Source organism: Molothrus aeneus, chromosome 21 (assembly GCF_037042795.1).
Source record: "Molothrus aeneus isolate 106 chromosome 21, BPBGC_Maene_1.0, whole genome shotgun sequence".
Classification (NCBI taxonomy): Eukaryota; Metazoa; Chordata; class Aves; order Passeriformes; family Icteridae; genus Molothrus; species Molothrus aeneus.
In genome coordinates this window covers 1,923,776-1,939,816 of record NC_089666.1, presented here as the reverse complement: position 1 = coordinate 1,939,816, position 16,041 = coordinate 1,923,776, and the positions used below count along the sequence as shown (strand labels likewise).

Here is a 16,041-nt window from a genome sequence, read left to right as displayed (position 1 = left end):
CCATTGAGTTGGGGTTTTTGGGAGAATTCCCATTGGGTTTGAGGTTTTTGCGGGGGAGTCCCATCAAATTTGGGGTTTTTAGGGGAATCCCATTGAGTTTGGGGTTTTTAAGGGGGGATCCTACCCAGTCTGAGGTTTTTGGGGGAAATCCCATTATGTTTAGGGTTTTTGGGAGAATTCCCATTGAGTTTGGTTTTTTTGGGAGAATTCCCATTGAGTTTGGGGTTTTTGGGGGAAATCACATTATGTTTAGGGTTTTTGGGAGAATTCCCATTGAGTTTGGTTTTTTTGGGAGATCCCATCAAGTTTGGGGTTTGCCTACCCACCTTTGGCCTGTCTCCCTCCCTGCTGCTGTGGGGTCTCAGAGATGCTGTGGGATTTGGGAATGGGGTGGAGTTGGTGGGATTTGGTGCTGCCAACTGGGAAAACCTCACGAAATTCCCCAAGTCCCACTGAATCCCCCCTTTTTCCCCTCTCCAGGCCAGTGCCTGCAGGGTAGGTGCCAGGTGTGCTGTGCTGTGTTGTGTGCCCCAGCTTTGGGGGTTCCTGCACGGTGTGGGGTGCTCGTTCTGCGGGATGCCTTTTCTGGGGGGAAATCCATGGTTTTTGGGAAAATCCAGGGTGGGGGGGTTGACTTGGAATTCTTGCCTTGGCAGAGGCCGGCTGGAAATCAGCGGCCCCACATTCTGGGGCTCCTGCATGGCGTGGGGCGCTCAGCTTGCAGGACGCGTATTTTTGTGGGGGAGAAAAAAACGGGGCAGGGGGGTGTTTCTTGGGAAAACCCATGAATTTTGGGAAAATCCGGGATTTTCTTGACCTGGAATTCTTGCCTTGGCAGAGGCCAGCTGGAAATCAGCAGCCTGGTGCCGCTGGGCCCCAAGTACGTGCTGAAGTGGAGCACGGCCCTCCCGCAGGTGCAGGTGGTGGAGGTGGGCCAGGAGAGCGGCGCCGGTGACAAGGACAGCGCCGCGGCCGCGGCCAACGCCGGCCAGCGCCGGCACGCGCCCGCCGGCCAGGCCGCCCACAGTGAGCTCCCGGGGGCACCTGGGGGGCTCGGGGGCTCTCGCCCCTCTGAGGGGCGCTGGAGTCACCAGTGCAGCACCCGGGGCCTCGCCCCTGGTGGGACAGCCTGGGCGGGGATCTGGGGGCGTTGTAGGGGATTTGGGGGCGTTGTAGGGGATTTGGGGGGTGTTCTAGGGCATTTTACCCATCTGAGGGGTGGTGGAGTCACCAGTGCAGCACTTGGGGCCTCGTTCCTGGTGGGAGAACCTCCCTGGGCTGGGATTTGATGGGTTCTAGGGGATTTGGGGGTGTTCTGGGGAATTCGGAGGTGTTCTGGGGAATTTGATGGGTTTTAGGGGATTTCACCCATCTGAGGGGTGGTGGAGTCACCAGTGCAGCACTCGGGGCCTTGTTCCTGGTGGGAGAACCTCCCTGGGCAGGGATCTGGGGGGTTTTAGGGGATTTCACCATTCTGGGAGATGGTCAGGGCCTCATTCCTGGTGGGATGACCTTGGTGGGATGTGATTTGGGGGGTTTTAGGGGATTTGGGGGGTTTTAGGGGATTCCACTGCTCTGGGAGGTGGTGGAGTCACAGATGTGGAGCTCCAGTCTCATTCCCAGTAGGAGAGCCTCCCCGGGCTGGGATTTGGGGGATTTTAGGCAGATTTCGCCACTCTGGGAGGTGATGCAGTCACGGATGTGGCACTCCAGCCTCATTCCTGGCAGGAGAACCTCCCTGGGCTGGATCCGGGGGATTTCACCACTCCGGGAGTCCCCATCCATGGAGATGTTGGACCCCGCGGCTCTTGGGGCCGTCCCTGGTGGTGTTGGGTCACGGGCTGGGCTCCATCTCGGATCTTCTCCAGCCTGGTGGATCCCGTGGCGCTCCGTGTGCTGAAATCCCGGTTTTTCTCCCCGAAGATAAGGTCTACCTGGGCCCCCCGCGGCTCTTCCAGGAGCTGCAGGACCTGCAGAAGGACCTGGCGGTGGTGGAGCAGATCACGCTGCTCGTCAGCACCCTGCACGGCACCTACCAGGTACTGCCGCATTCCCGGGAACCGCCGCATTCCTGGGAACCGCCGCATTCCTGGGAACCGCTGCATTCCCGGGAACCGCTGCGCTCCCGGGAGCTGCTGCATTCTGCATTTCTGGGAACCACTGTGCTCCTGGGAACTGCTGTGCTCCTGGGAACCGCCGCATTCCCGGGAACTGCCACATTCCCGGGAACCGCCACATTCCCGGGAACCGCCGCATTCCCGGGAACCGCCGCATTCCTGGGAACCGCCGCATTCCCAGGAACTGCCGCATTCCCAGGAACTGCCGCATTCCCAGGAACTGCCACATTCCTGGGAGCTGCCGCATGTCCTGGGAACTGCCACATTCCCAGGAACCGCTGCATTCCCAGGAACTGCCGCATTCCTGGGAACCGCTGCATTCCTGGGAAGTGCTGCGCTTCCAGGAACCGCCACGTTCCCAGGAATCGTCGCATTCCTGGGAACTGCCGCAGCTCTTCCGGGCGGGATCCGGGCTGGTCCCGGCTCTGAGGAACTGTTCCCGGTGTTCTCCAGAACCTGAACATGACGGTGGCGCAGGACTGGTGCCTGGCCCTGCAGAGGATGATGAAGGTCAAGGAGGAAGAGATCCACTCGGCCAACAAGTGCCGGCTGCGGCTGCTGCTGCCCGGGAAACCCGACAAGTGAGGCGGGAATGTGGGATATGGAGGAGGAGGAGGAGGAAGAGGAGGAGGATGAGGGTGAGGGTGAGGAAGAAGAAGAGAGAGAGGAGGATAAGGAGGATGAAGAGCAGGATGAAGATGATGAGGATGATGATGAGGAAGAAGAGGATGAGGAAGATGAGGATGAGGGAGAGGAGAAAGGAAGAGGTGGAGGAGGAAAAAGAGCAGGAGGAAGATGATGAGGAGGATGATGAGGAAGATGATGGGGAGGAGGATGATGGGGATGAGGGAGAAGATGATGAGGATAATGACAGTGAGGAGGAGGATGATGGGGATGAGGATGATGATGAGGAAGATGAGGATAAGGAAGAGGAGGAGGAAGAGGAGAAAGGAGGAGGATGAGGAGGAAGAAGGGCAGGATGAAGGTGAAGAGGATGAGGAGAATGAGGAAGAGGAGGAGGAAGATGACGAGGAGGAGAATGATGGGGATGAGAGTGATGGTGAGGAGGGAGGAGGATGAAGATGATGGGGATGAGGATGAAGATGAGGAAGAGGATGATGGGGATGAGGATAAACAATGGTGAGGAGGAGGATGAAGATGAGGAGGAGGAAGGTGATGGGGATGAGGATAACAGGGAGGATGAGGAGGAGGAGGAGGAGGAGGGTGGGAATGAGGATAACGATGGTGAGGAGGAGGATGAAGATGATGAGGAGGAGGAGGATGATGGGGATGAGGATGAAGATGATGATGAAGAGGAGGATGGTGGGGATGAGGATAACAATGATGGGGATAATGGGGGTGAGGATGAAGATGAGGAGGATGATGGGGATGAAGATAACAATGGTGAGGAGGAGGATGAAGATGAGGAGGATGGGGATGATGGGGGTGGGGATGAAGATGATGAGGAGGATGGGGATGATGGGGGTGGGGATGAAGATGATGAGGAGGATGGGGATGATGGGGGTGGGGATGAAGATGAGGCTGAAGGCCGCCGTGCCCGCAGGTCGGGGCGCCCCATCAGTGTCATGGTGGTGTTCATCACCCCCAGCCCCCTGAGCAAGATCTCCTGGGTGAACCGGCTGCACCTGGCCAAGATCGGCCTGCGTGAGTCCCGCTGTGCCCGAAACCCCGGGGGAAACCGGGAGCCAGGGGAGGGAGGAGAACGGGGAGGCTTTGGGGAAGCTTGGGGAGAAGGTTCGGGAATTTTCTGGGAAGGTTGGGGAGGTTCTGGAGAAGGTTTGGAAAAGTTCGGGGAATGTTGGGGAGGTTCTGGAGAAGGTTTGGAAAAGTTTGGGGAATGTTGGGGAGGTTCTGGAGAAGGTTTGGAAAAGTTTGGGGAATGTTGGGGAGGTTCTGGAGAAGGCTTGGAAAAGTTTGGGGAATGTTGGGGAGGTTCTGGAGAGGGCTTGGGAGGCTTTGGGGAAGCTTGGGAAGAAGGTTTGGGAATTTTCTGGGAAGGTTGGGGAGGTTCTGGAAAATGTTTGGAAAGTTTTTGGAGAAGGCTTGGAAAAGTCTGGGGAGTGTTGGGGAAGTTCTGGAGAAGGTTTGGAAAAATTTGGGGGATGTTGGGGAGGTTCCAGAGACTTGGGGAGGTTCTGGAGAAAGTTTGGAGAAGTTTGGGGGATGTTGGGGGGGTTCTGGAGAGGGCTTGGGAGGCTTTGGGGAAGCTTGTGGTGAAGGTTTTAGGGAGGTTCTGAGAAGGTTGGGGAGGTTCTGGAGGTTTGGGAGATTTTGGGGAGGTTTGGGGAATGTTGGGGAGGTTCTGGAGAAGGCTTTGGGGGAAGTTCTGGAGAAGGTTGTGGGGAGGTTCTGAGAAGCTTGGGGAGGTTTTTGGGAAAAGTTTGTGAGGTTTGGGGAAGGCTTGGGTGTTCTGGGGAAGTTTTGGGAGGTCCTGGGAAAGGTTTGGGAACTTTTTGAGGAGGTTGGGGAGGTTCTGGAGGAGGTTTGGGAGAAGGTTTTTGGAAGTTTTTGGAGAAGGTTTGGGAGGTTTTGGAGGACATTTGGGAGCTTCTGGAGAAGGTTTGGGAGGTTTTGGAAAAGGTTGGGGAGATTTGGGAGATCTGGGAGGTTTTGAAGGAGGTTGGGAAGGTTTTGGAGAAGGTTTGGAAGCTTTTTGAGGTTGGATAATCCCATACCCACGAGCCAGAACCCCCATCCCAACCTGATGTCAGGGAATGCCTTATGATGAAACTTCTTCCCGTAAATTTGGTTTTTTGGGATTTTTTCCCCCTCCACACTGCAATGATTCTGAGAAGGGGATGAGGCACATCCCAAATCCATGGAAAGCGGTGGGTTGGGGTGGGGATGGATCCCAGAGGGGGAGTTTGGGGTGGGGGTGATCCCGGCGCTCCCGGTTTTCCACAGGGGATGAGAACCAGCCGGGCTGGCTCTGCCCCGACGAGGACAGGAAGAGCCGAGCGCCCTTCTGGTGCCCCATCCTGTCCTGCCACATTCCAGCCTTCTCCTCCAAAGCCTTGGATCTGCAGGTGAGAGCCGGAAAAACCCCGGATCCGGCCGGGAAGGGCACGAATCCCACCCTGGAGGGGATGGAAAACCCCAAATCCAGGCAGGAAAGGCACAAATCCCACCCTGGAGGGGATGGAAAAATCTGGATCTGGCTGGGAGAGGGACAAATGCCACCCTGGAGGGGTTGGAAGAACCTTGGATCCAGCTGGGAAAGGCACAAATCCCAGTCTGGAGAGGCTGGAAAAGGCAGGAATTGATGGAATCTAAGGGGGAAAGTTGGGAATGGCAGCTGGATCCCAAATTTTGGAGAATGTGCTGACATTCTGCCTGCTTGCAGTGATTTGGGTTCTCCATCCCCTTTCCCTTCATATCCATGATCTTGGAGCAGAAAAGCACAAATCCCATAAATCCCACAGTGGAGGGGCTGGAAAAGGCAGGAATTGGGGCATTCCAAGGGGCAAAGTTGGGAATGGCAGTTGGATCCCAAGTTTTGGGGTTCCCACTGATCCTCTGCAAGTTTGGGATGATTTGGGTTCTCCATCCCCTTTCCTTTCATATTCATGATTTTGGGGTGGAAGAGCACAAATCCCACAGTGGAGTGGCTGGAAAAGGAAGGAATTGATGGAATCTAAGAAGGAAAACTGGGAATGGCAGCCGGATCCTGAATTTTGGGGTTCCCACTGATCCCCTGCCTGCTTGGGGTGATTTGGGTTCTCCATCCCCTTTCCCTTCCTATCCATGATTTTGGGGCAGAAGGGTACAAATCCCATAGTGGAGGCGCTGGAAAAGGCAGGAATTGGAGCATTCCAAGGGAGAAATTGGGGAATTGCGGCCGGGCCGGGTCCCAATCCCAATATTTTGGTTCCCACAGCTCGGAGCTGCCGTCCACAATCCCGTCCATTCCTCGCTCCTGGGGTTCTCGGCCGTCAGCACCTCCCTGCCCCAGGGCTTCCTGTGGGTGAGCACAGCCCGGAATACCGGGGTTGGGATTTGGGGTTTATTTGGGGTTTGGGATTTGGGGTTTATTTGGGGTTTGGGGTTATTTGGGGATTTGGGGTTTGGGATTTGGAAAATCCCAAATTTGGGGATGGCTCTGGCCGGAATCCTCTTCCCAGGGATGCTCATTCCTGTTTTTCCTGATGGTGGGAGAGGGGCAGGAGGAGGTGGGGGGACAGGTGGGGATCTCTGGGTGAGGAAAACTCCAATGGATCCCAAGATTTGGGGTGATTTGGGGTTATTTGGGATTTGGGATGGCTCTGGCTGGAATCCTGGAATACTCATTCCTGGTTTTCCTGCCCCACAGGTGGGAGGGGGGCAGGAGGGAAGGTGGAGATCTCTGGGTGAACCCAACACCAATGGATCCCGGGATTTGGGATTATTTGGGGTTTTGGTTCTGGGACTGGGATTTGGGACGGCTCTGTTGGAATCCCGGGATGCTCATTCCCACTTTTCCCACTTTTCCCCAGGTGGGAGGGGGGCAGGAGGGGGCGGGGGGGCAGGTGGAGATCTTCTCCCTGAACCGCTCCGTGCCCCGAACCGTCAAATCCTTCCCGGTGCCGGCCCCGGTGCTGTGCATGGAATTCATCCCGGAGCCGCATCCCGAGGATCCCGCGGAGCAGGGAATGGCCCCGGACCCGACCCCCAACGCCCCCCACCCCGCAGTGTGCCTGGGGCTGCAGGACGGGAGGTGAGATCCCGAGCCCCAGCCCTCATCCCAAATCCCGGCTCCCATCCCAAATCCCAGGCCCGATCCCAGATCCCAGCTCCCACCCTGCTCCCTCCCTATACTCTGGGGCTGATCCCGATCCCAATCCCATTCTCTCCCCTGTGCTCCAGGGCCATTCCTGATCCTGCTCCCACTCTCTGCTGGTGCTGCAGGACCAATCCTGATCCCAAATCCCAGCCCTGACCCCGCTCTCTCCCTGTGCTCCAGGGCTGATCCCGATCCCGATCCCTGCCCATGCTCCAGGGTTGATCCCAAATCCCAGCCCTGATCCCACTGTCTCCCAGCGCTGTGGGGCCGATCCCGATCCCCTTCTCTCCCCATACTCTGGGGCCAATCCCGATCCTGATGATCCTGATCCCGTTCTGTCCTGGCGATGCGGGGCCGATCCCAATCCCCTTCTCTCCCTGTATTTTGGGGCCAATCCCAATCCCGATCCTGTTCTCTCCCCCTACTCCGGGGCCAATCCCGATCCTCATGATCCCTATGATCCCTATGACCCCATTCTCTCCCCATGCTGTGGGGCCGATCCTGATCTGTTCTCTCCCCGTACTCTGGGGCCAATCCCGATGATCCCGATCCCATTTTCTCCCTGCTCGGCGGGGTTGATCCTGATCCCAATTATCCCAACCCCGCTGTCCCTGCCCGCGCTCCGCGGCCAATCCCAATGATCCCAATGATCCCAATTATGCCAATGATCCCGATGATGCCGATGATGATGCTGATGATGCCGATGATGCTGATGATGATGATGCTGATGATGATGTGGATGATGATGATATGGATGATGATGATGATGATGATGGGGATGCTGATGATGCGGATGATGATCCTGATGATGCTGCTGATGATGATGATGCGGATGCTGATGATGCCGATGATGATGCTGATGATGATGATGATGATGATGCGGACGATGCTGATGATGATGATGCTGATGATGATGATGATGATGATGCGGATGCTGATGATGCCGATGATGATGCTGATGATGATGATGATGATGATGCGGATGATGCTGATGATGATGATGCTGATGATGATGATGATGATGATGCGGATGCTGATGATGCTGATGATGATGCTGATGATGATGATGATGATGATGCGGATGATGCTGATGATGATGATGCTGATGATGATGATGATGATGATGCGGATGCTGATGATGCCGATGATGATGCTGATGATGATGATGATGCGGATGCTGATGATGCCGATGATGATGATGATGATGATGCTGATGATGATGATGATGCGGATGCTGATGATGATGCGGATGCTGATGATGCTGATGATGCTGATGATGCCGATGATGCCGATGATGATGATGCTGATGTGGGTGATGATGATGATGCCAATGATGATGCCAATGATGCCGATGATGCTGATGATGATGATGCTGATGCGGGTGATGATGATGCTGATGATGATGCTGATGATGCTGATGATGCTGATGATGCCGATGATGGTGCTGATGATGTGGATGATGATCCCGATGATGATGATGATGATGATGATGCGGATGATGATGATATGGATGATGCTGATGCTGATGCTGATGATGATGCCGATGATGCTGCTGCTGCCGATGCTGCCGCTGACGGTGCCGCTGTCGCGCAGCCTGCTGGTGTTCGGCGCGGTGGCGGCGGGGACGCCGGTGCTGCAGCGCTGCCGCGTGCCGGGCGCGGTGCCCGTGCTGTGCCTGCGGAACAGCCCCGCGTTCCTGCTGGCCGGGCTGCAGGACGGCAGCGTCGCCGCCTTCCCCCGCAACCACGGTGAGCGCTGGGAACGCCCCACGGGAACGGGGTGGGTCCTGCTCAGGAAATCCCATCCGGATTGGGATGGATCCCCCTGTAGGATGAATCCCCGTTTAGGATATCCCGTTGGGATTGGGATGGATCCCCCTGTAGGATGAATCCCCGTTTAGGATACCCTGTCGGGATTGGGATGGATCCCCGTTTGGAATAGCCTGTCGGGATTGGGCTAAATCCCCCTTTAGAATAAATCCTCCTTTAGGATATCCTATTGGGATTGGGATAAATCCCCCTTTAGGATAAATCTTCCTTTAGGATATCCCACATGGATTGGGATGAATCCCTCTTTAGGATATCCCATTGGGATTGGGATCAATCCCCATTTGGGATAGCCTGTCGGGATTGGGTTCAATCCCCCTTTGGGATAAGTCCCCCTTTAGGATAAATCCCCTTTTAGGATCAATCCCTCTTTAAGATATCCTATTGGGATTGGGATGAATCCCTGTTTGGGATATCCCATCAGGATTGGGATGGATCCGTGTTTGGGATATCCCATCGGGATTGGGATGGATCCATGTTTGGGATATCCCATCGGGATTGGGATGGATCCCTGTTTGGGATATCCCGTTGGGATTGGGATGAATGAATCCCTCTTTAGGATAAATTCCCCTGTAGCATATCCTGTTGGGATTGGGATAAATCCATATTTAGGATAAATCCCCCTTTAGGATATCCCATGGGGATGAATCCATATTTAGGATTGATATTTAGGATATCCTGTTGGGATTGGGGTAAATCCCCACTTATGATATCCCATCAGGATAAATCCCAATTTAGGGGGTCCCATTGGGATAAATTCCTATTTAATATCCATATTTAGGATATCCCATCAAGATAAATCCCCATTTAGGATAAATCCCCATGTAAGCCCATTGGAATTGGGATGAATCCCTGTTTAGGATAAATCCCCATTTAGGATATTCCATCAGGATAAATTCCTATTTGGGATCCATATTTAGGATATCCCATCAGGATAAATCCCTGTTTAGAATAAATCTCTGTTTAGGATATCCCATGGGGATGAATCCATATTTAGGATCAATATTTAGGATATCCTGTTGGGACTGGGATAAATTCCCATTTAGGATGTCTCCTCTGTATAAACCTGATTTAGGATTTCCCATTTTGGATAAATCCCCATTTTTCCTTGGTTTTCCCAGTATTTTCCCCTTCCCTTGGCAGCCCCAGAGCAGGAAAATCCCATTTTCCCATGGTGGATCCAAACAAAGTCGTTTTGGGGGAAAACCTTGGGGAAATGGTCCTGGGGAGGGGCTGCTGCAAGATCTAGGGTGGGATCACAAGGAATGTGAATTTTTGCCTTCCCAAAATTCCCAGTGTTAGGGCTGGAAATGGCATTGGTCCCCCCCAGACCCCCGGGTGGAAAATTCCCTTTATTCCCTGGATTTTGGGGTAACTTTCCCAGGATTTGGCTCAGGCTGAGGTCACATCCTGCTGTGATCCCTCTTCTGCAGGAATTCCTGGGTTGGGAAGTTCCCTGTTTTCATCACTAGGGGGTTGGGGAGAGCCGGGAATCCGGCGGAATTTTTGGACACAGTTCCGGGTTTTCTCCAGGAAAAGCTGCAGGAAGCAGCACCTGGCTCAATCCCGAGCCACCGAATCCCCCTAAACTCAGATTTTTGGGATTGTGCCAATCCCCTCTCCCAAATGGTGGCGATGCTGGGAGCCAATTAAAGGGATCTAATTAATTTTAATTGATTAAACAGCAGCCACGGGGGGCAGTTCTTAACCTCATCCCGATTTTTTTGGGAGGAATGAGCTTCCCTGGAATCACTCCTTTTCCCTGGAAATTGGGATATGCTGGGAGCAGGGCTTGGAGCATCCAAAGGCTCCAGATTCCTGGGATCTGAGGGTTTGGATACAAAAACATGGATTGGGAATAAAAAGAAGGAAAGTGACAATCAGGATGAATCCAAGCCTCTGGCCTTGGATTCATCCTGATCCAGCTGCTCCCGGATCCTCAGGATTGGGCCTGGAGTGGCCCTTCCAGAGCAAATCTGTTTAAAAAAATGGAATTTGGGCTTTTCCAAGGAGCCCTCAGGGTGGAGGTGGCGGCTCCTTCCCTGCTCCAGTGCCATGTGTGGTGGGAAAAGGGAATTTTGGGAATGCTGGGAAGTGGGAACGACCCTCCTGGTGACTCCTGGGGGAGCTCAGCCGCACCTGGAGCTTCCCGGCTGTGCCGAGTTCCCTGTTTTGCCTTTTACCTGTTATCCCATTCCACGTGTGCTCAGCATTCCCTGTTTTCCCTGTTATCCCATTCCACGTGTGCTCAGCATTCCCTGTTTTCCCTTTTCCCTGTTATCCCATTCCATGTGTGCTCAGCATTCCCTGTTTTCCCTGTTATCCCATTCCACGTGTGCTCAGCATTCCCTGTTTTCCCTTTTCCCTGTTATCCCATTCCATGTGTGCTGAGCATTCCCTGTTTTCTGTTACCCTGTTCCATGTGTGCTGAGCGTTCTGTGTTTTTCCTGTTATCCCGTTCCCTCTTATCCCAATCCCTGTTATCCCGTGCCCTGTTGTTATCCCGTTCCCCATTCCCTGGTACCCCATTCCATTATCCCATTCCCTGTTATCCTATTCCCCATTATCCCATTCAGTTATCCTGTTCCCCATTATCCCATTCAGTTATCCTGTTCCTCATTATCCCATTCCCCGTTATCCCATTCCCTCTATTCTCTTGCCATTATCCTGTTCCATGTTTTCCCATTCCATGTTTTCCCGTTCCCCGTTACCCCATTCCTGACCCCATTCCCGCTGATCCCGTTCCCAGAGGGTTTATGGGACGCGGGCTTGGTGCGGACGCTTCGGGTGGGGTTGGGCCCATTCCTGACCCCATTCCTGACCCCATTCCTGACCCCATTCCCGCTGATCCCGTTCCCAGAGGGTTTATGGGACGCGGGCTCGGTGCGGACGCTCCGGGTGGGGCCGGGCCCCGTGCGGGCGCTGCTGGTGCTGGAGGAGTCGCTCTGGGCCAGCTCCCAGAACCTCGTCAGCGTCCTGGGGACACCCGAGCTGCAGAGCCAGGTACGGGAACAGCGGGAACGGGAGCGGGAACGGGGGGGATAGGGGTGGGGATAGGGAACAGCGGAATGGGATCAGGAATGGGAATGGGAATGGAAACGGGAATGGGAATGGGAACAGGAACAGGAAGAGGAAGAAGAGTGGGAATGGGGATGGAAACAGGAATGGGAGCAGGTACAGGAATGGGATTGGGAATGGGATCAGGAATAGGTATGGGAATGGGAACAGGAAGAGGAAGAAGAATGGGAGTGGGAATGGGAATGGGAATGGGAACAGGGGAACAGTGGGAATGGGAAGGGGAATGGGAGTGGGAACAGGAATGGGATCAGCAATGGTTATGGGAATGGGAACAGGAAGAAGAATGGGAGTGGGAATGGGAACAGGAACAGGAATGGGAAGGGAAACGGGAGTGGGAAGAGGAATGGGAAAATGCCCTGGAAGGAGCTTGGAGTGGGGCTGGATTCTGGCGGGGAGGGCTGGGAGCTGAATTCCCGGTGGAGCTCTGTGCTCCCAGAGCAGGAATTCTGGGAATTCTGGGAATTCTGGGAATATTGGTAATCCCGGGAATGTTGGGAATCCCCCAGCACTGTTTCGAGGCGCACCCCGACCCCGCGGCCGCGGTGACGCTGATGGTGCGGGCGGGCAGCGGGGTCTGGATGGCCTTTGCCGAGGGCTCCTCCATCCGCCTGTTCCACACCGAGACCCAGGAGCACCTGCAGGAGATCAACGTGGCCACCAGGACCACCCTGCTGCTGCCCGGTGAGCAATTAGCCATTGATTAGGGCAATTAATTAGTGATCATGGGGGAATCAGGGAATGGGACCACCCTGCTGCTGCCTGGTGAGCAATTAGCCATTGATTAGGGTCGTTAATTAATGATCATGGGGGAATCAAGGAATGGGACCACCCTGCTGCTGCCTGGTGAGCAGTTAATGATTGATTAGGGCAATTAATTAATGGATCCATGAGGAATCAGGAAATGGGACCACCCTGCTGCCCAGTGAGAGCCAAATCGGCGCTAACGAGGGGTGGGAATTAATTTATGAATCCATAGGGAATTAGGGAATGGGACCTTCCTGCTGCCCAGTGGGATCCTAATTAACAGCTAATGAGGGGGATTAATTAAAGGATCCAAGGGGAATCAAGGAATGGGGCACCCCAGGGGGTCCCACCAGGATCCACAGCTTTCCCAAGGAACAGGGCAGGGATGGAGCTGGGCAGGAATTGTGCCCCATGATCCCAGCCCTGGATCCTGACTTTGTCCCATGATCTTGTCCCTGGATCCCAAATTTGTTCCATGATCCCATCCACGTCCCCCATCCCTGTCCCACTCCGGTTATCCCAGCCTCATTCCCACTCCACAGCTCCATAATCCCTTCAATAGTTCCGAGCACCAGACTTGTGTAATTCCTTAGTTTTTCCCCTTTTCCCCCTTTTTCTGGGCATGTCCTGATATCCCGATCTCCTGATATCCCTCCCATCCCTGCATTCCTGGGCAGGAATGTTGGGATTAGATCCATTTGAACTCCTGCTCCCAAACCCTTTGGAATGTGGCAGCTCCTCCACGAGCCACAGCGCTGTGGATTTATTGATTTCTCCGGATCAATCGCTTTCCTTGGACTCATCTTTCCGTAGATTTCTCTCTTTCCCTGAGATAACCTTTCCCTGGATCTACCTCTTTCCCTGGATTTATTGCTTTCCCAACTCCCGCTGACTCCTTCCCATAAAATCCCCATTTCCTGCTGGAGTCTCGCTTTTCTCCCACTTCTTCTTTTCCCTCTCTTCATTCCTTTCTATTCCCAGCGCTCCCCTCTGGGCGAGGATCTGCCGGGATCTTCCCGAGGCCGATCCCTACAGAAACCCCGCGGCCGGCCGGGAGTTGGGCCGTGGGGTTTTCCCTGATCCCGGCTTTTCCCGGCTTTTCCCGCTGCAGGGCAGAAGCTCGTGCGCGTCACCAGCCTCCTGCTGTGCCAGGGCTCGCTCTGGGTGGGCACGGATCTGGGAATCATCGTCCTGCTGCCCGTGCCGCGCCTGGAGGGCATCCCGAAAATCACCGGTGAGCTTCCCGGGAAAGCGGCGACATTCCTGGAGAAACAGCACCAGTCCCGGAGAAACGGCGCTGTTCCCAAAACAGAGCGCCCGTTCCCAAAAACCAGCGGCGTTCCCAAAAAACAGCACCATTCCCAAAAAATGGATTTGTTCCCAAAAAACATCACCGTTCCCAAAAAACATCGCCGTTCCCAAAAAGCAGTGCCGTTCCTAAAAACCAGCATTGTTCCAAAAACTGGCGTTGTTCCCAAAAAACGGTGGCATTCCCAAAAACCAGCACCATTTCCAAAAAACAGCGTTGTTCCCCAAAAATGGCTTTGTTAGCAAAAAACAGCACCCATTCCCAAAAAACAGTGCCATTCCCAGCCTGATCCCAGCCCATTTCCAGCTTGTTCCCAGTTTGTTCCCATCCCAATCCCATTGTTTCCATTCCCATCCCATTCCCAGTTTATTCCCATCTTATTCTCAGCTCATTCCCATCCAAATTCCACTGTTCCTATTCCCAGCCTATTCCTGGGCTCATTCCCACCCTGATTCCTCTGTTTTCTGTTCCTGGCCCATTCCCAGTCTCATTCCCAGACTCATTCCCATCCCAATCCCGCTGTTTCTGTTCTCATCCCGCTGTTTCTGTTCCCAGCCCATTTCTGGCCCATTCCCAGCCCATTCCCAGACTCATTCCCATCCCGATCCCGCTGTTTCTGTTCCCGTTCCGAGCCGATCGCGCTGTTTTCCAGGGAAGGGGATGGTGTCCCTGAACGGCCACGCCGGCCCCGTGCAGTTCCTGGCGCTGGCTCTGAGCACTTTGGCCCCCGACGCCCTCCGGGCCGAGCAGGACGAGCCCGACGAGGCCGAGGAGGAGAAATCCCCGGATCCGGAGGGGCTCCAGCCGCGGGAAATGCGGAAAAAGGGGATTTTGTTACAATACCGGCTGCGCTCCACGGCGCACCTGCCCGGCCAGCTGCTCTCCGTGCGGGAAGCGGCACCAGGAACGCCGGGAACGCCGGGACACGCCGAGGAGGACGGATCCATCTACGAGCTGGCCGACGATCCCGACGTGTGGGTGCGGAGCCGGCCCTGCTCCCGGGATTCTTCCCGCAAGGAAATCTCCTCCGTGGCCATCGTCTCCGGAGGCCGCGGGTACCGGGATTTCCGGGCGGAATCCGCGCGCCGCTCCGGAGCTGCCGACAGCTCCCTGCTCATCTGGCAGCTCCCGCTGGCGCTCTGAGCCCGCCCGGAATTCCCCAATTTCCTACCTCAGGAGTCCCCCGAATTCCCGGGAGCGGCGCCGCCCTGGGCGCTTGGGCCGCTGCGAGGAAAAAAAAAAACTGGGAAAAACGCGGGATTCTCCACCAGATCCAGCGGATCTGGAGTTGGGAGCGGCGGGGTTTTCCTGGTTTCCCTGCGTGTGTGTGTGTGTGTGGGTAATCCCTAGAGATAGAAATCCCTGGATTATAAATAGGATGTAAATTATTACCTGTAAAAAGAAGGAATCTGTATATATTGGGAATGCCGGGAAGAGCAGGAGCAGCTCCCGAAAAAGCGGCTCCAGCTGCAATATCCGCTCCTGTTCCCGACTGGGAATTTGAGGATCTTCCGTACTGAAATCCCCTGGATTTGGGAGCTGAGCCCGCTCAGCTTCCGGAGGAAAGGAAAACAGGGGGAGCGTGGAAATAAATCCCATAGGAATGGCCGTGGTTTCCTTGGTTTGTGGCTTCGGGGCTTTTCTGGGATTTGGGAGCAGCATTCCAAGGGTTCTGCTTCCCTGGGAATGCTCCAGGATGGGGCTTGGAGCAGCCTGGGAATGCAGGTTCCAATGGAATGGGATGAGCTTCCGGATGATTCAGTCCCATCCTGGAATTCTGGAATTCTGATGCACCCTCCTGGAGCTGCACATCCTAAAAATCAGGTAAAAACCCCCAAAATTTCCTCTTATCCCACTAGGAATGGGGTGGGATGGAGGGAAAATCTATCCCTCATTCCTCTACTTCAGCCCTCTCCATCGGTACCGGAAAAATCCCAGCCCAGGGAGTCGGGAACTCATCCTGGGACTGGATCCATTCCCGCCTGTAACAGGAATTCCATGGGGAGCATCCCAGTCATGGGATGGATATTCCCGAGCCCTGGAATGGGAGCTGCTGATGGATATTCCTTCCTTATCCCAACCCTCTCAGGGATATTCCCCTCTCCTTGTCCCAACCCTTGCTGCATCCTTGGAATCCACAGAGCAGCCGCAGTCCCCGCGGGGCCGATCCAGCTCCAGGGGCTGAAA

The 16,041-nt window shown here is 54.8% G+C and overlaps 1 protein-coding gene across 1 annotated transcript in view; it reads left to right on the top strand.

Moving 5' to 3' along the window:
- ARHGEF10L (Rho guanine nucleotide exchange factor 10 like) overlaps positions 1-15,462 on the top strand; it is a 32,164-nt gene extending 16,702 nt beyond the window's left edge. Inside the window, exons 14-25 of the mRNA XM_066563786.1 lie at positions 839-1,026; positions 1,924-2,039; positions 2,571-2,698; positions 3,682-3,782; positions 5,043-5,164; positions 6,016-6,102; positions 6,611-6,831; positions 8,491-8,645; positions 11,584-11,726; positions 12,308-12,482; positions 13,657-13,779; positions 14,507-15,462. Of these exons, the coding sequence (XP_066419883.1) occupies positions 839-1,026; positions 1,924-2,039; positions 2,571-2,698; positions 3,682-3,782; positions 5,043-5,164; positions 6,016-6,102; positions 6,611-6,831; positions 8,491-8,645; positions 11,584-11,726; positions 12,308-12,482; positions 13,657-13,779; positions 14,507-14,997 (2,050 nt within the window). The 3' untranslated portion in view covers positions 14,998-15,462. The remainder of the gene's footprint in view (positions 1-838; positions 1,027-1,923; positions 2,040-2,570; positions 2,699-3,681; positions 3,783-5,042; positions 5,165-6,015; positions 6,103-6,610; positions 6,832-8,490; positions 8,646-11,583; positions 11,727-12,307; positions 12,483-13,656; positions 13,780-14,506) is intronic.
- Positions 15,463-16,041: the final 579 nt, after the last annotated feature.